At 46.4% G+C, this 22,338-nt stretch overlaps 1 protein-coding gene across 5 annotated transcripts in view; it reads left to right on the forward strand.

Moving 5' to 3' along the window:
* Positions 1–22,338, forward strand: part of LOC135372173 (zinc finger protein 551-like) — a 114,210-nt gene that overhangs the window by 88,277 nt on the left and 3,595 nt on the right. For 2 of the 5 annotated variants that reach the window (XM_064605861.1, XM_064605859.1), the window contains exon 2: positions 18,493–18,653. In XM_064605861.1, the coding sequence (XP_064461931.1) occupies positions 18,528–18,653 (126 nt within the window). In that variant the 5' untranslated portion in view covers positions 18,493–18,527. Of the gene's footprint in view, positions 1–9,128; positions 9,176–9,323; positions 9,372–18,492; positions 18,654–22,338 lie in introns of those variants that run through there. The other 3 variants (XM_064605862.1, XM_064605860.1, XM_064605863.1) reach the window with 3 other exon arrangements.

The raw sequence follows: 22,338 nt of genomic DNA on the forward strand, positions 1-22,338 counted from the left end.
TGCACTTGCAATAGTCGTGCAGCCTTGCAGCCCCAAATGGCATCAGCGGTGTGCCTCTCTACCATATTCCTTGTTGGGAGGGTCATGCTCCGAAGTTCTAAGTTTTGTGGAAGAAACACGCGAAAGTAATGTGTCTAGCCTTGTGATATTGACACGCGTGTATAGTCCTTTAATGAATAAAAACATATATTAAAGCAGACCGAATCGTGGACTACTGCAACAGCGTTTCCTAACACCGAACAAAAAGCACGGGATGGTTTTGCTTTAGCGGGAAGATATACAGATGCCACGCGAGTTACTACAACCAGTAATTCAGGAACCTATACCCACCATCAATGAAGTGACACGTGAAGGTTATGTAGCTTCTGCGCCTGTGGTTGTCCATCTACATGTCGTACGTCACCGCATGGGATCGCGGGCCTTCCTGGATGGTCCGCTTTACGTGGTCGTGCATAGCGTTGTATACATCATTAAGTGCACCGCGGAGAGCGTTGTCCTGTCCTTAATTACCTTGTACTTCAGCAAGAAGTCCTGTAAAGTTTATTCATGTGTTGGGGTATTACGTCCGCTCATCGAGTCCCAAGAACAATTACTCACTCGAAGGCCTTCTCTATTAACCATGCTGAACGGGAGGAGGTCTCTTGCAACCCAGAGTACAAAGTCTCTAGCTAGTTGCTTCTTTACGATGGAGTTCTTTGTGTGTTTCATTTTGGTTGTACTGAAGTAGTTCTTCAGTCCTTCGCTGTCTCCTTTGCCTTGCTTCCCTGTCACCTTGTGTACGTCCGCTAAGTGACGTTGAAGGTTCGTCGTGCTTACAGAGGTCGAGTAACGATTGATGTCGCATCTGTACACATGTGCCAAGACCTTTCAGCAAACAGAGTATAAGATGGTTTTCCCCGTCTGCAGAGTGATTCCAGGTTTCAGCACCTAACTTTACTAAAACTAACTTTTCTTTGAAACAAACCCTTCGAAGGGAAGCGTGGAGTCCTCATTGAGAGCCTTGTCGAAGCAGAGCTTACAGAAATTGTCCGAACCAACAGTTCTCGTTTTCTGGCCGTCATGATGCACCAGCGTTCCGAAATAGGACCACACGTAACTTGAACGTGATGCTGAATGCAGCGGAGTGATCTTGAAAAAGGACACTTTCTTCTTAAACGTATCGTGATTACTCTCGTCTGCCATTGCATTAACTGCGAATGCGAGAGCTTCTTCCAACGTCGCGTTGCCTATGCACTGAAGACGCACGTAGGAAGAAGGGCTGTAACGATCAGTCTGCGACGCGCGCGCGCGACCCAGGCGAGGGCAAACAATGAAAAGTTGTAAAAAAACTTGTTCTCAGCTCACCTCAAAAACTTTTCTCAAAATTTTTTCTCACCTCAAACATCTCCAGAAAAATTGGCCCTCACCTCACCTCAAATATCGTGAGGTGAAGTGAGGAAACCCTCAACCTCGCACGTCCTCGTGAGGGTGCCCACCTCTGGACGGTGCTCTTCATATATATTCACTGATAATCCTTGCACTTCACGGCGTGTTGTGTGAAATTGTAGCCTGTAACGTTGATGACAGTAACACGACACTTTTGCAGTGCAAACGATATGCATGCGTACTGCATGACGAACTTATGATCCGGCGCAGACTGAATCATGTTTTGACTTCCAAACTTTACGCGCGTTTTGTTGTCACCTTCCAAGGGGCGGGGCACCGAACAGTGCTGCACCGCGTAACCCTGCCTTAACCTTATATTCTCTGAGTGGCAGTTTTCGAGTCGCTGTGACTTCGACGATGCCACTTATCAGGAGCCGGCCGGCTAGACGCAAGTCGCATATTCGCGTCAGAAGCCGGAGGAGAGATATAACCGTCATTAGGACGTTGCAGCAGCGTTGATTCGAAAGTGCTCCTCATGACCGCGAACGTTCTGAAAACTTTTTCCTCACTTCACCTCACCTCAACGTCATTGTCGAAAAGCTTTCTTCACATCACCTCACCTCAACTTTCTTGTCGAAAAATTTCCTCACCTCACCTCAACGTCCTTTTTGGAAAATTTTCCTCACCTTACCGCACCTCAACCTCCTTCTCGAAAATTTTCCTCACCTCACCTCTCCTCAAACTTCCTTTGGGGAATTTTTCCTCACCTCACCTCACCTCAATGTGCGGAGGTGTGGGTGAGGTGAGGGCCCCTCATCCGCCCTCATGAGGATGCCCACCTCTGAAAGCAAGAGATGCGCTCAACTCTCATCGCTGGCAGAGCGCGGCTCACGGCTCTGATCGCTGGTAGGGAGCCTCGGTGGGTTGCTGCGGTCTCTCTGCACGTGGAGGATCCCTAATCGCTGGGAGTCCTGCTTATGATCGGTGGATCCGAGGTCAACGAATCGATCAGGCGGCCCATTGGACACACTATGAAAGGTTGTTGTCATTGGATGGTTGTTGTTATAGGCCGGGACACACTTGGGGCGCATTTTACTTGTCAAGGCAAGTGCAGTGTTATGATGGGCAGCGAAGATGGCTACAGCAATTGCTCGTCGCTGGAGGTAGTTATGAAGCATAAGCGACGTTATTGTGCGGAGCAGAGAGTCATTCATTGCATGAGCACTATGCCCTGTCCACAGTTCCAAAGTGCGAAAAAAAGTGAAAAGAAAAGTATGACCCATTGTGGACTGGGAGGAGAGACATGTGTAATCACATGAAATGGCCGGCAGAAAAATTGCAGCCATGACGAGACGAGACCCTGGGCAGGAAAGGTCTTTTCTCTTCGCACTCAAGGTTTCGTCATGAATGTTAAATTTCATAAGCTCGCCTAATTCCTTTCTGTTTTTCAAAATTGCAGGTTTATGGTACCTGATTCCCGAGAGAAAATGACAGTGATGGCAATGCGGGAACACATATCTCACGTGTGACATATCTCAAATCGCAGCATTCTAAACATTAGGGAGGGGGGGTGGGCGGTGGTATGGCGGAAGCTTAATCTTTATGGTTTTAAAGTTTTAGCTTTACCGTTCAATAACTGACTTCGTTCCATCTCCTTTAGAGAGACAGCAGATATTATACATATACGGATAGTGCTCAATCCCATGGTGCTGCTGGATGACCGGGTACATAGCACGCAGGAACTGAATAACAAGTTGCTTAGCCGTTCTCCGTTCAAAGACGACCTTCAACGAAAATATAAAGCATTTTGCATTGAAAGCCCAAATCACTGATCAAATTCTTGCAGCGGAAAACACCATGACGGAATCCTGGGCCATGCATCGTAAGATGAAATAAAGGTCAAAAAGGAAAGAGTACTTTTTTTTCTTTTTTTTTTTCAAGAAAGACGCATCCGAATGGGCACAACATTCAGCCACGCCGGTTTTTTATCTTCGGTGGCGGCTGCGGCACGCCGACAGTTTGGGCTCGGCGGCGACGGCGAGGTGTAAACCACCGGCGGTGGCGCTTCGGCGAACGCCTTTACGCTAGTGATAGGCAAAGTGATTCTTTTTAGTGAATCGATTCATGTGATTCAGTTCGTTTTAGTGATCGGTTCAAAAGATTCGTTCAGTGAATCAGTGACGTCACGACACCACGTGACTCGATGCCGTCATCAAGTCATGTGACCGGTGACCTCACATTTATTATAAAAAAGAGTGAAGAGAAGAGAGGCGCGCTTCCGGCAGTCATCGCGTTGCTGTAGTTATCTCTGCTTGTTATAACATACTCGCAATCAGCACGGAACTCAAAAGAAATGAAGAAACACGAAATAAAAAAGCTAACCTCCAGAGAACAGTTTAGTTTTGCGTTCCCACGTGCGCATTGAGCTTTCATCGACTCAGCTACGCTTGCTTTCATGCCCTTGTCATATATACCAGCAGTGCCGGATTTAAGGGGGGGGGGGCAAACGGGGCGCATGTCCCGGGGCCCCCACCAAAAGGGGCCCCCACCACTGCAATTGTCACTGCTTCTTCTGCAAACGATAGGGTTCTGGCCAAAATCCCATATATGCAGTAAGAACTTTCGTGTAATTGGAAAATACTAGCCCAGTTGAAAGATATTCGTACAGATCACTTCCATAATTCAGTTGTTCATGTTGTTAGGCATCTTCAGGCTTGTGTTAACACAAGCCTCAAGGTGACGCATATAATTGTGTGAGCCTGTTGTGTGTTTTAGCCACAGAGCAGTTACTTTGTATCGTGTAAGGTTCATGCATAACCAGGGACACAATGTGGAGGATATGTTCGAAGCTTTAATCAGTTTATTCGACGCACAAGGCATAAACATCAAGGAAGGTATGGCAGTCCTACGACAATGCTGCGTCCATGAGTGGAAGGTACAAAGGTCTTCAAGCACGAGTTGGCACGTGGGTTCCTTGTTCAGTGCGCTGTCTGCATACGTTGGCAAAATTAGCTGCCGAGTGCCCAGCTGATGTTGCCTTTTTTAGGTTTCCTCGAGCAAGTATACGAGTTAAACACAAGGGGATTAGTAACATCACCACAACGACATCCGGCGACTAGTCAGCAAAGCCTCCTGTTCCGGTACCGACGACGGTCAGCAGCACACGGTGGTCCTGTAGAGCGCTTGCTGTCAGAGCCGTCAGGGGATACTGTCTTTTCCTAAATACGCTCGAAGTTATTGCTAGCAATCGAGATAAAATGGCTGAAGTGCGCTTTAAAGCAGGCTGTGTCATCGACTTGGAACGAGAATTTATGTGGTGTTTTGGGACGATATTTTAGACAGAGTGGACAGGACCAGTAAAATGTTACAAAGTCCAAAGATACACCTGGACAGCGACCTGAAAATGCTTCGATCTCAAGGCGTGAAGCATTCGATCGCAACCACATGGTCGGGGAAGATGTAACTGGAACGAGGGAATATACTGCAGTAAGAAAGCTCAATCGGCTACCCAATGTATAGCTGACGCCACCAGTCTACGGAACTGCCCCGGAAGCACGGTCTAGTGGCCCTTCATAGAAGTTCCGGAGAAAGAACTTTAATGCTGTAGAAGTGCAAGGGTGCAGGCGAGCTGGTACATTGTAAAACGACGATAAAACCTAAGTGTCTCAGGTTTTATCGTCGTTATCTCTTTGGTTTCTCTTGATCAAGAGCTGGCCGGTATGAAGAACTATTGTCCTGGTTCTCTTTGGAGAAATCTGCATCCTCGAGGTATATACTTCAGCCTCTGTGCTAAAGCATTTTGTAAAACGAGGTCGGCAGCCGCGGAGCTTTCCTCTAGACGCTTATTATAGAGAAGGGCGTGAAGGAAGTTTTCCCTTATGTAGAGTTACTCTTAGCATATACCTCACTATGATGGTAGCAGCAGTTCCTGTGAGCGCTCATTTTTGATACTGAGGCTCATTGAGAACCGTCATCGGGCAACCATGACGCACGACAGACTTAATACCTTGTCACTGTTATACAAAGGGATATTCTTAAACAGCTTGATTTTACGCAGCTCATTACCGATTTTTGAGTAAGGAAGTCAACGAAGGTTCCAATTTGCGCTAGCACCGTAATGTAGTCTTGACTATAGCTTGCTAGATAGTAGATACGAGGTCTTAGAAGATGTAAACTATAAAAGCTAATGTGAGGCACTCCTTCTAGAAAATGTGTGGTAATAAACGAACCAACTGCTGTACATTGAACTTTTTCATGTACGTATATACCGCACGGAATATTCGCACCGAGGTCAGGCACCTCTATGACCATAATTTATCTTTATGAAGCACAGTGAAAAGTACTGATAATGCGGAAGGGCCCCTACCATGCACGCTGTCCCAGGCCTCCACCACTGTAAATCCGGCACTGTATACTAGTATTGTATCACACAGTAACCAGGAATCCGGACGAGCCACATATGATGCCTAGTAATTCCCAAAATCGACATATGCCTACTAGCGTTCACAGCCTGCACGGCCACCCTGCCTTCCAAACATATGCACGAAAATTCAGTCTACCCACCGGCACAAACGCGTCCTTGAGAGCCCGGCAGCTCACAGAAGATAGCACACGTCGATGAACATACCCCAACCTCGAACTTCAGCCTGGGACTAGCCAGCACGAAGCCCCTCACAGCGAGCACAGCAACGGTTGCGTCACTCCTGAACGGACGCGCCAGGGACCCTACCTAATTAAGACCGCTCAATAAGATAGTTAACACGTTAGGTGCTGAACGGATCCACCCCAGTGAAAGATCAGCCAAGGAACACCAAACATCAGCAAACCAATTCAAGCCCCGTCCCCACTCACACGATCAGGAACGGCCAGAACAACAACAACTTTATTTTCGGCCTTGGAGAGTGGGGAGTTTCATCGCAACAGGCGATACTCTACCCCAGTGCTTGGTGGAATGGGGGGAATAAAATAACGAGCCCCTTTACAATAACGATCGAAGTCCGATGGTGTCCAGAAATGTCAGAAGAGCTTTGAGCGCAGAGCGTTGCTGGGCTGGATTGGGCCAGGGACCAAGCAATTTCGGTAGGGAGAAAGGGCGAGAGTCCAGCTGACGAAGAGACTCGGAGAGTGTGATTCGGGAAGGTTCGTAGTGAGGGCAATGAAGAAGAATGTGCTCCAGATCCTCAAGAGCACCACAGTGGCAACAGGTGGGAGAATCAATTTGTCTCAAGCGGTAACGCCACTGAGCTGTAAAGGCCACATCGAGGCGCATGCGGTGGATTAATGCAGCATCCTGACGAGATGTGTTTCGTGGCATGCGGAAAGCGAGCATGGGATCAACTCTGTTCAACATAGAGGGGGGAAGAATGTCGGTTGTCCGTTGGCGGGAAGCCAGGGGTGTCACTAGACGTCGCAGAATTGAACGGCGGTCTCCTCTGAGCAGAACAATACGGGTCCGGTTCCGAGACGAGAGTGCTGCTTCTGCGGCGCTGTCGGCCTGCTCGTTCCCCACGACACCACAATGGGCTGGAACCCACTGGAGAACGAGCCTGTGGCCTGCGGCGTAGATAGTGTGGTAAGCCATTAACACGTCGGTGACTAGGGGTGCGGATGGGCCTCGTATGCCGGAAGTTTCAATTGCTTGAAGTGCAGATTTGGAGTCTGTAAAGACTGCCCATTCCCGGGGTGGAAAATCAGCGATGTGTTGTAGAAAGAAAAGGATGGCATAGAGTTCCGCAGCTGTGGAGGAGGTTGGATGTGAAAGGCGTCTTCCGTGCACGACGCCTTCGGATGGAATGACGAAGGCTGAGGCGGACTTGTTGTTTCGGGATGCGCCATCAGTATATGCTGCCGTAAACGTAGAAAACTTCTCGTCTACCAGAGCATGAAAATGGGCTCGGAGGACTTGAGGGGGGACCTGATCTCTTCTTTGCAGAAGGTTTGGGAGGCGTACAAACGTGGGCGGTACCGGGAGAGACCAGGGGGCTTCCGGCGGTATAGTGTCCTTAGTTATGAAGCCAGTGAGAGTCTGGCGTGTCCTCTGCGCTACTCGATAGAAGTCGCTTCCAGGGCGGTATCGAATTTTCCTGAGTAGCGGGTGGCGGGGAATGTGAGCACGCAAACGGAGGTAGTGCCGAGCCGTTTCCCGTTCACGGAGAACTTCAAGCGGGAGCTCACCAGCTTCAGCCAGTACTTGTCGTGTTTCAGCCATTCGTGGAACTCCGAGGCATCGACGAAGGCTTCGAGCAAACAGGGACCGAAGCGTATTTAATGAAGTTGTTGATATCCTGTGCAGAATAGGAAGGCTGTAAAGCACAGTTGCCCTCACCAATGCCGCGTGAACCGCGAGCAGGGAACGCTGATCACAGCCCCATCCTGGGCCAGAAAGATGTTGGATTGCGGGGAGCCATCGCTGCACTTTAGTTTCAAGGTGTTTAATGTGCCGAGCCCAGCGCAAGTCCGAGTCGATTACCACGCCAAGGAAGCGGTGAAAGGGTACTGGTTCTAGCTTCTTTGAGCCAAGCCAAAGTGGGAAATTGGCCATAGCTACGGTGGCCATAGCATAGTCGGTGAACTACGAAATCGACCGTCCTGTGCAGCCTCTCGGAAGAGCTACGGACATTGTGAACATTTGTAAACTGCGCCGCTACCATCCACCCATGTGTGCTAACCTTGGAGGGGGGGGAGTGTGACATATGAAAGAAGAGGCACTGAGCGGGCGCGCGCATGGACACTAATTGGAAGCAACTCCATCGGGAACGGACGTTCTCTGTTCGTCGTCACACTAGGAACGGCCAGACCACTCCGTGGATCACGCCAGAAAGCGCGAACGAACAGTGGCAGAATAGCCCGAAGAGAAAGAATCCCGCCATGAATCAGCAACTCAGACAGATAATTATCCCCCAGCGATCGGCGCGAAGCTAACGGATCGGAGAACTATTCAGTGAGCCCTACGAGCACAGCGCACAACCGAATCACCAAACCGATTTCCATCGCAAATGGATCACTCAATGAATCGGTGAGCCGCACAAGCACAACCATGCAATAATTCACCTTGGAACTCTAACTGTTCGAAGTGAACGAACTGCTACATGAATCAGTAACCTAAGACGCACTGCAAACGAGTCACTTCGACTCGAGGAGAGCAGCGCAGCAGCCAGCCGATTCAATTGATTCGTTCATTTGATTCAATCTCGCTTACGCGCTGCCGTGCCGTGTCCTCACCTCACCATAGAGCTCCTGGTGGTCGTATGGTGCTCAGCACCAAACGAACACGACGACCACACCGTGTGCGCGCATGCGCACGTCACTTCACTGTAACCGTTTTCACACCGTTAAAGGTGTAATAACGTGCATGGCGTACGCGTTTTTCGGTGCAATTTTGGTAACATTATAATGGAGCACGGTTTCGCACTAATTTTCTTTACTCGAATTCACTCTTGCAACGTCTCAACATTGTTGAACAGTATTGTAGACACTTGCACGTGCTCGATTATCGCTAGCGATGCATATATGCATTAGCACGTATCTACTATATCCAAGACATAATGAAAGCAAGATTTGCACTGACACTTGATCTTTTGTAATGCTTTCCCAATTTTCTAAAATATCATCCTGGAGATACAGTGTTACGCAACCAGGTTGAATGTGCATAGCGCACACCTTTAAAGGTGTGAAAAAGTTTACAGTATAGGGATGAGAGCTGTAATTGCAGTTCGCATTCAGAGATGGCGCCGCGCCTACCTCTGTCAAATGTTTTGAAATCGGAATGTTTCCTCTTTTTCTTTGTAGTCTTTCACGACCGTCATTGAAGGTGAATCAATGAACGAATCTTTTTAGGGCAGGTGAATCGATTCACTCAGTTCAAGCTACTGATTCGTTCACCAAGAACGAATCATTGAATCTCGGCCCATCACTACTCCACGCTAAACCAACACCCATCCTCCTAAACTCCCGTTCGAGCAGGATTACCACGAAAAGTGCAGGCGTTTCCTCGTCTTTTATGCGAGGTAAGACCGCAACCCATTGCCGTAATGGTAATCGGAGTAGTTTTAAACGTAAGCTGTTGTGCGACGACATGGCACAGTGCGGGACAGAGGATAATTTCGACCACATGGGGTTATTTCGACGTGTGCCGTAAAACTCTGACACACGGTGCTGGGAGCAATGTTTTCCTCGCTTACATTGCTACCCTCCTCGGCTGTGATTGAAGCCGGAACGCGACTCATTGCCAGTTGAACGTATTCTACTAATTCTTCGCTATCTGCATTCTGCTTGTCGGCATTACCGTAATTTCTGCTAATCGTTTTCGGGCATAACACAGCGTAAACGCCCGCGTCTTTTTTCCGTTCCGAGACTCATCTACATCGATTTTGGAAAAGGCAAATCCAAAAGTGCTTAAACAATAATGACCAGGGATTCGTGCGAGATTTCCATCTCAGAGAGGGAATGTGGGTGCTGTGGTGACGACCGCGTCCGCTGACTGGTTAGTTGGTGGCGTTTAATTGAAAAATAGGATATTCTTTTGGTAGGCGTCACCAGGCCACCTGTATACTGATGATGGCCCATGTTCTTTGCGGTGGAGAAGGCGAGGGGGAACAACGAGCGACTTCCAGAGAATTATCGCGAAAGCCGGTTCCGGGACCCAAACCTGAGACAGGGGCGGATCCAGGACCTCACTTTAGGCAGGGCGGTGGTATCTGGTTGGAGGCGCCTAGCGGGGAGGATAGGGAGGGAAAATTAATGTTTAGTGTAATGATGTAGGACATGGGCACTGCCGGGGGCGGAGGAGGCAGGGCAGAATGGTTAGTGGTGGTGGTTTTCACGGTACGGGATCTGCGTCTAATTCTGTGCGTCAATTGCTCCAGCAACTGCATTGTCATCGTTCGGAAACCCTACGTTTGAGGAACGTAGAGCGAAAAAAGAAATCATAATATGTGATTGGTTTTGCTGCAACGGCAGTGTTTACTTGCTGAAGCACCCCCCGTTTGCCACCCCGGGAAGTCGGCCCTGATGTGAGAGGGAAGGCGGTCGTCGATTTGAATGTTGTGGGTTCGATCCCAGACGAGGACGCCTGCAACTTGTTGGTAGTGTATAAAATTACTTAGACACGGCCGTTTTGCACGGCGAATATTAAATACGGTGTGCCGTGTGCTGAGCTTCGAGGGCACGTTAAAGAACCTTCGGGTGTCTCAAATTAATTTACAGACCGACCACTGCAGCGTCGCTCATGATCGTAGTTGTCTCACGACGTAAAGCCACGAATAATGGTTATTATGTATGGCTTGAAAATTGCACTGTTACACAGTTTGTTGGCTGCTCTGAGTACATGAGACGTCTATTGCACTGATGCTATTTTACATTTATTTATTTATTGATGATACGCTATACGTATTGGTATTAGGCCACACAGGCAAGAACAGAAAAAGAGCAAAAGAAAACAACTGCAACAAGACAACACTGCACTGAATAGAAGATATCTGCAATAGGGACCCTACATCCCTAAGCCAGTTGAGGTGTTTGAAAAAGGCGACTGACGGGATTGGTGGGATTTGACATGATTATAAAATGCGTGCTCAAAATAATTTGATTTACCGGCGTAAATTTTAATCCGGACTTGATTTGGATTGGTTTTATAGTCATTGGTGAAATTGAGATTCAAGGTTTTTTTGTCACTGTTGCAGCTTTCATTTCTTTTCTTTTTCCGGGGGGAGATTTAAGATATTTTTGGCGGTGCTGTAAAAAAAATCTAGCGATTGCATCAGGTGCTTGCAGCAGCTTGCAGGCGATTGCATCGACTAAGTAATTTTAACTGAACCATAGCCAGACAACTTCGTCGCCGCTCGCAGCTGCATTAGTTCGCCGCATGCTGTCATGTCGTCTGGCAACGGTGGCTTGAAAGGCTTGAAAATTAACTGTACAACGGATATGTACCACAGGTGAAACAACACGTGCACCTCGTGTTAGGAAATTGTGGTAGAGGCGGAAATAGAGATACAAAGTTCGCGGCTACGAAGCTAACCCAGCCTGCGTGCACAGAAGGCTTGGCAGGTGACATTGGTAAGAAACTAATCAGAGTCGATTTGAACGTAAGGTGTGTCAGCCTATTTTACGTGGCGTCACGCCGCGCGTGCGGGAGTTTAGAGCTGCGGATAATTTCGACCACCTGTGGTTGTTTCGATGTGGCGCCGGTCCTTGGAAACCCCTATGCCTTCTAATGGTCAGTGGCAGTGTAAAAAAGTATATATGTATATATAACAAGAAAGGTATCTGCAGCAGTTGTTTGCTCCACGTATGTACGGCAAAGCTTGCTATTATAAAAAACTGAAAGCATGGGAGTTCCCGGCAAATATCACTGCACTTTACGCGTCAAGTATAACGACTGGACAAGACAAAATATCGGCGTGTATCCTAATGAAGCAAAACAAAATTTAAAAGTTTATTTTTTTTTTAACTGAGGCACTTTTCGTTAAAAATGCGTCATTGCGCTTTGATTCCGGGAGCACTAGAAAGTGGACAGGAAGGACTCAGAACCGGTAACGAGGCTTTACTACATGATGTGCAACGACGATTATGTGAACAAGAGTGAGTACAAAGAGTACAGTTCACCCTTTCGGCGAAACTAAATTTGATACATGTAACGTGAGTCTTGCAAGACTAACAGGTGTATGAACTGGAGCACTTGTGGTCCAGTAATGGTTGGTAAGACGGTGTGAGGCAAAGCATGATTAATTTTCAATGATCAGTCGAAACGGGACAAAAGAATTGCTAGACCAGATGACATGTTTATTCACAGTCTAGAGCAATTACGGCCTGCGTTAGTGCAATTGCTGGGTTCTTCACTCACCCTGGTGTGCGGGCCATTTTACAATTCTAAGCACAGAGTGATTCCGAGAGTACTTCGAGAATTATTCGTTACAAACAAACAACGTTTTTGCCTCTGATATAACAACCAAACTTTCTCTTTTTTTTTTTTTTTTGCAATTCGTGAGATATTTGCAAATCACAAAATTATCAGAATTTTTGTTCGCATGATTTGCACGATCTCGATGTCCTTTATTGATGCACAGGCTGTTTGACCACGGTGTGTTTCATGAATTTGTCACACAGCAGATTTGAGTAGGGCATTTTGAATTCTTAAATTTAATTACATTGGCAGAGTTACGCCCATCATTTAACAAGGTGCTCAGGTAGGGTGTCAATCTGGGCAATCTGTGTTTTATAGAGTGCACAACGCAAATACGTTGGCTAGTTTTCGTAAGGTGTGGGATATCCAGTGAAAAAAAAGAAAAAAAAACGATAAAAGTATGGGGCTCCCGGAGTTTTGTGCAGTGCAAACAGACTTGCTGAGGTTGGTGAGGTTAATTAAGAGATGGTGGATGATTTCCAGGGGGTAGCCTGCTTCGTCCAGGCGGGAAATCTGATCAGAAACTCCAGATCAAATTTTCTCTGTATGTTACGGGCAAAGTGTTTAAATCCGGCATTCTGCAGAATACGTAGGCATTTCATATAATGCCTATAAAACGATGTGGCGAATTCGTCCGGCAAAGTACGAAATGAAGTGGATTTCATATACGGGGTGTCCACCGTAAGTAATTTTTAAAAATAGAAAGATCACTTCTTCGCTAGTTTTAACAAATGGCAATGTACTCTACGCCTAAGGTCACCTTAAGATGGCTCACTCAAGCTTCTGTGACGATGCATTAATTAACGTTCGTTAATTAACTTTTTAATTCTCAGCGATAGAAGATTGACCCAATGAGAACATCGGATCCCTTGGGGCCACAGGTAACGTTACCGTTTTCAGAACAACAATTGAGGCAGTTATAACGCGAGGAAAGGGCATGGAAATAAGGTGCTCTGGTGGTCATTGTTCAACGCTTCAGTAGAAGCGCTCCCGTTCTTATTTCCTGTGTATGCGGGGATGGGAAATAGCTGTCGCACCAATCTGTCCACATGCAATCTGTCCCCCCCGCGACAGTGTTTTTTCTTCCCGGCATAGAGAGGAAAGGAAAACTTAAGCGTCGAAAGACGACCACTAGATCGCCTTATTTCCAGGCTCTTTCCTGCCGCTATAACTGTCTCGATTTTTGTTCTGAAAACGGCAATGTTACCAGTGACTCCAAGTGATTCGACGTTCTCACTGGGTAAATCTTTTATGTCTGATAATTAAAAAGTAAATTAACGAAAGTTAATTCAAGAAAGTTAATTAACGAAAGTTAATTAATGCATCGACACAGAAGCTTGCCTGTGCCCTCTGAAGGTGGGCATTGAGGCGTAGAGTACATCGCCATTGGTTAAAACTGAGAAAGAGTGATTTTTCTATTTAAAAAAAAATACTTCTACAGTTACGGTGGACACCCTGCATACGTTGCCTTGGCATTCTGTAGTATGCGTAACCGTGGCAGGCATACAGAAATGTTTCTTTTCGTCGTGGCGCCAGCGTGTCGTGTGTTGACACGAAAAGAAATTACAGACTAAATCTAACCAAGGCAGTCAACACGGTTAAACAGTCCACTTGGACCCATAGCTCGGCGCAATCATGATCGCAATGCCTTATCAAAGCCTGATGATTGCGATCATGAGTGCGATCACGAAGCACTGGCAAGGCGCCGAGCTATGCTTGGACCACACTCTGGTCGTGTGTTTATGCTAAATGTACCCAATACTAACGAAGTCACTCACGGCGGATGAACACTTGAGCGCATTCTGGTCGTGTGTTTATGCAAAAAAAAAAAAAAAACGAATCAGAACTGACCAGTTAGTCACGGCTGAACACTCCATTTGGACCAACTTTGGTCGCGTGGTACCCAAAACTGACCAAGTCAGTCATGACGGATGAACAATTCACGTGGACCCACTCTGGTCGTTTGTTTACGCAAAAAATACAGACCAAAACTCACCAAAAATAACATGGAAATTAGAGTTTTTATTCACCTAGCGGAGTTTTTATTCGCCAGGGGTATCAGAAGCGCAGCATAATGCGAGCCCAAGGGATTACACGCACCCCTGCTTTTGTATTTATGTTTTTTTACCCGTATTTGCATAGTTTCCATCACCCTGTTATCCTCTCATGCCAAAACTCCCCTGTCAACAGTATATATGTGCCTGTACCATGTTCATATTTTTGAAACCTGAAGTGCAGTCTCGTGCACGAAAGTCCGGTTTACATTGTGTAAATAATGAAGTTGCTCCTACCGTTTAATATCAGTCTTTGATTTACTCACCACCGGCAACTTGACATCGCCTATTTTTTGCCTTCGTATCTTCTATACCTAAGCTCCTCAAAATTCGACAGACTGAGAAAATGTGGTACATGGCCACGTTTTGGGAATTTTCATTATATCCGGAGATAATCTGTTGCCATGCATTATACTCGCTTACAATTATGCGAAGATGATGATTCTGTCTGTGATCATTGATGACAGCCTTGGTGGGAAAATATCCGGATTTGTTTAGTGAGATTTTATTAATAGTGCAAACATTCAACTAGACTGGTAACGCAGTACTTCGCGTTTCTCGAGTTCCGGGTTCCCTTCGAATGGTTTGATAGGGTATGGTGTACAGGGTAAGGGTATACACGTAAGACTGCCCAGGATTTTATCAAATTCGCGATTTGTTTTTCTTTCGGAAAAGTCTTTGAATATCTCTATTCCGGATGCGAAATTAAAGGTACGGTACACCCCTACCGAAATCAAGGGTGCTGTATCAGTAATTAGCGCAGTCATTAATTAAATTCCATAAATAATCTTCATAATTAGTAAAAATTGGTTTACTGCGCAATTGCAAAGTTGTAGAGCACAACACCGAGGAGTCTAGTCCTCTAGAATCGAAGCCGCAGCGCCTTTCTGTGCTCTAGTAAAAAATACGCAAAAATACACTATTTTCCAGCGTTGCGGGAGTTTGTGCGGCCCCTTTTCCGTATCGCTCTCTCGTTGTCACCCTTTCTCAATTGACATCAGGCTGTTGCTCAAAGAGAGAAAAAAAGGGGGGAACTGGTGTACCGAAGACGGGAGCAAAGTAAGGCGGGGGGAGGGGGGTGACGTTTAGTGCGAATCCACACGTCCGGCCACTACACATGCAAGTCAGCAAATATAACATATGCAATATTTTGTTCTATCTGCCTAAATCTTCTATACATCGGAGAAACCGAGAGGAAACTACACGAAAGGTTCCGCGAACACCGCCGCTTAATACTTTTACGACAGTTTGATAACATTAGCAACCACAAAATGACTCTGATTTCCAAGCATTTTTCCAGTTCGACCCATAGTGCTGATAACGCCCGAGTTAGCGTTCTTCGATCCGGCTTCAACAATTCCAATTCACGTTAACGGGAAGGAAGCCGCCTTATCTACCACGTCAACTCCACTCATCCCGGAGGCCTAAATGAAAGAGTCATTTTAGGATTCTAGTTTGTCGGCACGTGTTGTAACATGCCGCCCTCTTTCACGGATCTCCTGTTTGCCCCCTAGCGGGCGGGGCTATATATAGAACATGTTTCACGACATCCCCCACATGCCGTCCATCTAGTCTCAAGAAGAGCCTTCGGTCGAAACGTCACCCCCCTCCCTCACTTTGCTCCCCTCTTCGGTACACCAGTTCCCCCCTTTTTTTCTCTGTGTACGTGTACCTGGCAGCCCTTTTGGATTTTCGTTCTTTTGCTCAAAGCATGAGTCACACCTGCTTCCTAGCGTCCTGGGCCCCAATCTTCAACTTTCACATTGCGGTCGCTATGGTTCTATTTAAGGCGGTTCCAAAGCCGCTTTGATAGGCTCGCGCGAGCACTCGTGGCGAATCACGGGCCGAAGTGATGCATTTAATCGCGTTATGGGATAATGACAAGTTGAAGGTCGGGCTCCTGGTCGAAGCTGTTAGTTTTGTTTCGTTAAATCCTGGTACAACGTTCACGAACCACGTCTACCAAGTTGCAGTTTTCAAATTTTTTTTCAAAACTTTTCGGTTTTCACAGACTATTTCAAGCGAAATCCCTGATCAAAACAAAAGGAAAATTGTTGCCTTCTGCTCGGTTTTGGTACAGATCCTTCATAAAACAGATCATTTATTGAGCGTAAGTGGGGCTGGCCTACTTTTCTGTCTATGAGCTTTGTCGTGTTGGAGAATCTACTCGTAGCAACGATTCTGTGGCGTGGCCACTCAACGACTAATCAGCACTCACAATTCGCTGGACATCGTCACGACACTTGCTTCCGATATTCCCTGACTCCAGCTGCTTTTTGGGAAATTCCCTGACAATCCCCTGAGTTTTCCAGTCGCATCAAAATTCCCTGACAATTTCCGGTTTTCCAGGTTGGTAGACACCCTGACGCACACGCTTATCGAGGAGCAGAATCCATAATTTTATTTTTGCTATCTGCGTGGTTTTTAGGAACTCTGGATTGGTAGTTCTTTCGTTTTTCTTTCTTTTTTTTTTTTTTTTTTTTTGCGCGACATTTCTCACATGAAACCGCGAACTCTGTCTTGTGTGTTGATCAGATGAAAGCAGATAATGGCGGCAGCAAAATCCAAGGCGACATTTCGGCGATAACGTAGTCTGAAAAAGGGCATCGCTATTCCCGCTCACACTTACTTCTGGGGAGAACGGGGTGTTCGATCCTTCGAGGAACAGCCTGACGGCGGTTGCGAAGGTGTGACACCGGGATGGGAAGGAGAGAAAGTGGCCGCAAGACAGACCCGCGGAGCGCTCGAATATCTTGCAAAGTCGCGTATTTTTTACTAGAGCGCAGAAAAGTGCTGCGGTTTCCATTCCTGCGGTGTAGACCTGTCCGGGTTGTGCTTTACAGCTTCGCAATTACACAGTCAGCACATTTTCACTATTTAAGAAGGTTAATCATGAAAGTTAGTTAACTGTAGCACTTACTTATACAGGGTGTCCCAGAAAACGTGTCATTGAATTATAATAAAAAAAACTACACCACCTAGGTTCATGTGGTCAACGGTATTTGTTCTTACTGGGTTTTTGCCACCTCCTCATGTGAATGTCGTGTAACGTAAGTTTAATTATGTAAATTTTTGCGAGCTTAAGTCGGAAATTTGCCTAGGAAAGGTCACTTTTTTACCCCACCAATGTGATGGGCGTGTCTAATTTACTCTAATTAATGATAATTGACAGGGATATTCAGGAGGTATCCCATCGGAAAAAATAGCCGAACATCATGCTCTACGGAGATCGCACAGAATAGCGCACGATGAATTTTTCAGCGCAATCTGTGTTAGTCCGACGAAAGGAGGTTGGAAACCCAGCCCACCCCGGCATCACAGAAAGAGATAACGCAGGCATGGCTTATCACGTCCGATTTTCGCTGGGATAATGGTCTCCCTCTCCCAATTTTAGGAGCTGTTACTTTTTCCACTGTCACTCTGTGGGCTGGCTTCGGAACCTCCTTTCGTCGGACTGCGAGCGATTGCGCTCAGAAAGACATCGCGCGTTATGGTCCGGTGCTCCGAAAAGCATGATATTCGGCTATTTTTTCCGATGGGACAGCTCGTGAATATCACTGTCAATTATCATGAATTTGAGTGAATTCGGCACGCTCTTCATATTGGTGGGGTAAAAAAGTGACCTTTACTTGGCAAATTTCTGAGTTCACTTCGCAAATATTTGCATAATTAAACTTGGGGTACATGACATTAACTTTACAAGGTGGCAAAAACCTAATAAGAACAAATGCCGTTGACCGCATGATTCTAGGTGTCGTAGTTTTTTGTATTATAATTCAATGACACGTTTTCTGGGACACCCTGTACACCACGACGGTTAGGCCCCATCGAAAAATGTATATGTTGAAGGACTTTTGCGAAAGAAGAATAAAGCGCAAAGTTATTAAAATTTTGGTCAATCTTACGTGACACACCCTGTATAGCAGAAATTCCTGTTCTTTTTTGTTTTGTTTTTTACATCAGCACTTTGTAATTTCACTCACAGAAACTTTGAACCCCAAAAGATGGATTTCGAGCTCCCATTGACATTGACCGCGGTACCACTTGTATTTTTTGAAGGTTCGCGCAATGTGTCACGTTATGTTGGGAAACAAATTATTTGCGCGTTAGTGTATAATTCTTCTAGTGATCCTTTTGAGACTTCGGTGAAACTTTGCTTGATCTGCACAGGGTAGGCTACACTTGCCAATGGTTTTGGCGCAGATATGAGGGGTACGAAAGGACAAGAAAGCGACACCATACCTGCTGGACTTTGCAACAAATGCATCGTGTGCCAGGAGACGTGCGAAGACTGGACGAGGCTAAAGAAACATATGGTGACTCATAATCCGGTAGGTCTATTGGTCAGCCTTGTTCAGACGTGGGCAGCAGTTTATTTGAACCACATTATGGAATTGCAATACTATCAGGCGTCATAACTTGACAGCCTTGTTTATATGTGTATTTTTTTAAAATACCGTATTAGCGCCGCGAAGCAACTGTGGCTATGAGCGGCGAACAGACGTGGACAGATGGAGAGAGGACAGCAGGAAGGAGTGGGGGACAGGGGGTTAGTATGCGCCCTGGGCCGACTTCAGCGGGAACTGTGCCGACATTCGTCTGGAAAGTACTATTCGCAAAACCCAGGAAAAACCTGAGACAGCACAGCCGATGACAGGATTCGAACCCGTGTCACCTCCCAGTCTCGGCGTGGAAAGCGATCGCGGGAGCTGGTCACTTTTTTTTATTTATGCATTTTTTTATAGGTTCACAGTTTTTGTGTAACTACAAGAGCAGAGATGTATTTCCATGTAGGCTACCTTGTGTGCCTGTGCGGCAGCAATGTTCAGAAAATACAAACAACTTTATTTTGAGGTGATGAATGGGGCGTTTCATCACAGGGTGCTACTCTACCCCATTGCTGGTGGTGATGTGGGTAATGTAAAAAGAAGCCCCTTCGCAATAAGGACGTAAGCTCTACGGTGTCCAAAAAGGTCAAAAGAGCTTCGAGGGAAAGCGTTGGTGGGCAGGATTTGGCCAGGGACCAAACAATTTTGATAGAGAGTTCGAGAGTCCAGCTGATTAACAGACCATGAGAGTTCGGTTCGGGAAGGTTGTGTAGTCTAAACAATGAAGAATAATGTTCTCTAGATCTAGAGCACCCCAGTGACAGTACCAGGAAATACCAGTGACAGGAAATGCGGAAATACGATGCCGCAGTTCTGCAAGGAAAGAAGCGAAAGAAGGAAACATAACACTTGCTTTGCGGTTTTCATGCGTTACTAGGGAAATGGTTAAAGCAGCGGTTCTCAACCTTTTTGCTCCGTGGACCCCTTTTAGCGTTCATGAAACAGTTATGTCCCACATATTAACTCCTAAGCAATGCAGCAATAAAAATATTTCGTAGCGTTTTCGGTGTGCCTTAAAAGCATAGCTCTTCCAGTACCGTGTCACCCAGGAGTGATCATGAGATACTGTTGGGGCTTTCCTGTCAATGGAGGTGTCCCGTAAATAATACACTACGGAGAATGCGCGCAAGAGCAACACCACCCATATAGAGAAATCCTGCTTACTCGTGGACGTGACGTCAAAACTAAGGGTCAACCAATCGGGACCGCGTTTTAAACGGCCGTAGCCACTGACGAACGTGCTGTCAGCGTAGTCATCGACACGAACCGCCGTCAGCAGCATGGGCAGCCACAGAAAGCCTGTGTTTCAAAATCGCCACTGCATTCTCGTCACCTAATAGGAACAAAAACAAAAAGAAAGGGTTTTTCTTCGAGCATCTCGTTACTATTGCAGTTATGAACATAGCAACGGTCTGGCGCAATTTATTCACTTATTCGTAGTATAACCAGAGGTAGCAGCAGAACGCCACTATAGGCGATGAAGGATTAGTGTATTTGTCCTTTCTATTTTGTCGGAGCCTCAGAACATCAGTTCTCTCATGGGCCACTATAGGCAGCGAGTATACTAAATGGGAAAAAAATAAATAAGGCGCAAAACGGTCCCGTACGTTTCTTAAGCCTAATCTTCCGGAAAGCGTTTTGCACTTTTGGTCTACAGGTTCAAGTTTGCAGAGTTAGGTGCAACCATCTGTTAGTTCTTGGACTCGCAGGACGGCGAATCTCGGTAGCGGACGAATGCTGACTACTATTTATCTACGTAACGAAGGAGGGAGAGAAGGCAGATTAAGACGGACTTCTCTATCTAGGTGGCGTTGGCGAGGGCAATTGGAGGCGAATGTTACATCTTGTCATTCTCCTCTTGAGAATTCCAAATCACCCACAGTAGGGAACTCCCTACCAGTTGACAATTCTTGGGTTAAAGGGATGGTCTCTCAGGCAATCACCTATACTTAGAACGCATACGATTCCGTTATACATCGTTAAGAATTTATTAGCGCGCATCCTCTCGTTGCGAAAGGCCGTGTTTATTAGTGGAGGTCAGCGCGGGTAAATAAATCTTTACTCGCACCGCAACTGCAACCCGGGGCGTGCAATGCGGGTGGGTGATTCCATCTCAACTCAGGCAGGGTGGTCCGGACAAAGTCACCGATTTCCTTTGAAAAGATTTATGTTGTGCCGCAACACGAATACACACATGATAAATAAATATTTTGACTCTGTGTGTTGTGGTTCGCCAGACAAAAAGAAAAAAGAAAAATTGACTCGACGACGGAGCTTTCTGATGGAACGACTTTGACATTTTATTCCTCGCCATCGGCTGGTTCCAAAGTATATATATATTTTTTGCACAACATTCCAGGTACAACGACTTTTAGCGTGCGCAAACAGCACGGGTCAATTCAATTTTGATCTTCAATTAAAAATCGCCAAATTTGCAAGAAAATTCACATTTTGCTAATATTTATCTTTGCGCTGTACTCCTGCTATACACGCCGCGGAGATATATGAGGTACCGGCGTGTAGCTCGAAGCGTGCTCTTTAAATTGTTGCACATTTACACGTCTGTACCTTGCCCGCTTTCGGCAAGGCGGTGTAGAGTAACAGCTATGTTCTCAAAAAATGGGGTTTTTTGGACGCTCGTTTCTCAAAAACCCTACCTCGGATTTTCTTCATAATTTGTAGTTATATAGCACAGGCTATGACCTACTTGTGTTCGCAAAACGGAAGGTTTCCTTTCGGCACAACTCGAGATAGCCCGCAACAAACGTGGAGTGCGGAGAACACGATGTACATCGCGACAGGGAGAGCCACGCCAGAGAGTTAACAGGATCAGTGGCGTCTACTACTGCCGACGTGTCCGGCATTGAATGACAGAGCTCAGGATGCAGACCTACCGCGAATCCCATCGTAGCAATATATTTTGAGTCTTTCTGACTCGTTTTTCCCACAGCTGAATCTCAATGTCGTTCGCGTGAAGTTCAGCGACGTTCTGAGTCGGTGGCTTGCGTTTCCGACATGAAGTCCAGTGACGTCATGTATCATACACATGAGAAAGTGTTCGATATCATTCTGAACGAATTCAGCTCTGAGGCTGTCATACGGTGAAGTTCTGTTTTTTGAGTCTTGGTGGGAAAACGACTGATATGGTAACAGCTGGTAAAGACTGATCGCGATATTGTGAGATCAGCTCGTGTGTTGCAGGATAGAGTTTCAGTTGAAAATAAGGGAAGGAATTTGCACGAGCGCGTGCTGTTTCGCTTAATCTTCGATGTCGAATTCGTACGTATTTAAGTGAACGCCACAGGTGCTCCAGTGAAAGTTGAAATCATCGTAATATATGTGGAGATGTTAACTTTTTTTAAGGTATTTCTGGCGATGAGAACTGCGAAAAATGTCAAAATTAATTATATTACTTCAAATTAAGTGATAGCGGGAACGGGACAGTTAAGTGTAGGTGGTTAATGCGATTTTAAGCTTCGACGGGCGGACGCTCTTCGTGCGGCGAACGAGGAAGGGCGAGATTGTCCACACCGACTTCAGCCGTACACTCGAGGTACGTATACCGACGAGAGCGAGATAGGCGAGCCATTTGCGTGCGCTACAAAGTAGCCGCATGTTTCCATCCGCC

This window comes from Ornithodoros turicata, unplaced genomic scaffold (assembly GCF_037126465.1).
Source record: "Ornithodoros turicata isolate Travis unplaced genomic scaffold, ASM3712646v1 Chromosome13, whole genome shotgun sequence".
NCBI lineage: Eukaryota > Metazoa > Arthropoda > Arachnida > Ixodida > Argasidae > Ornithodoros > Ornithodoros turicata.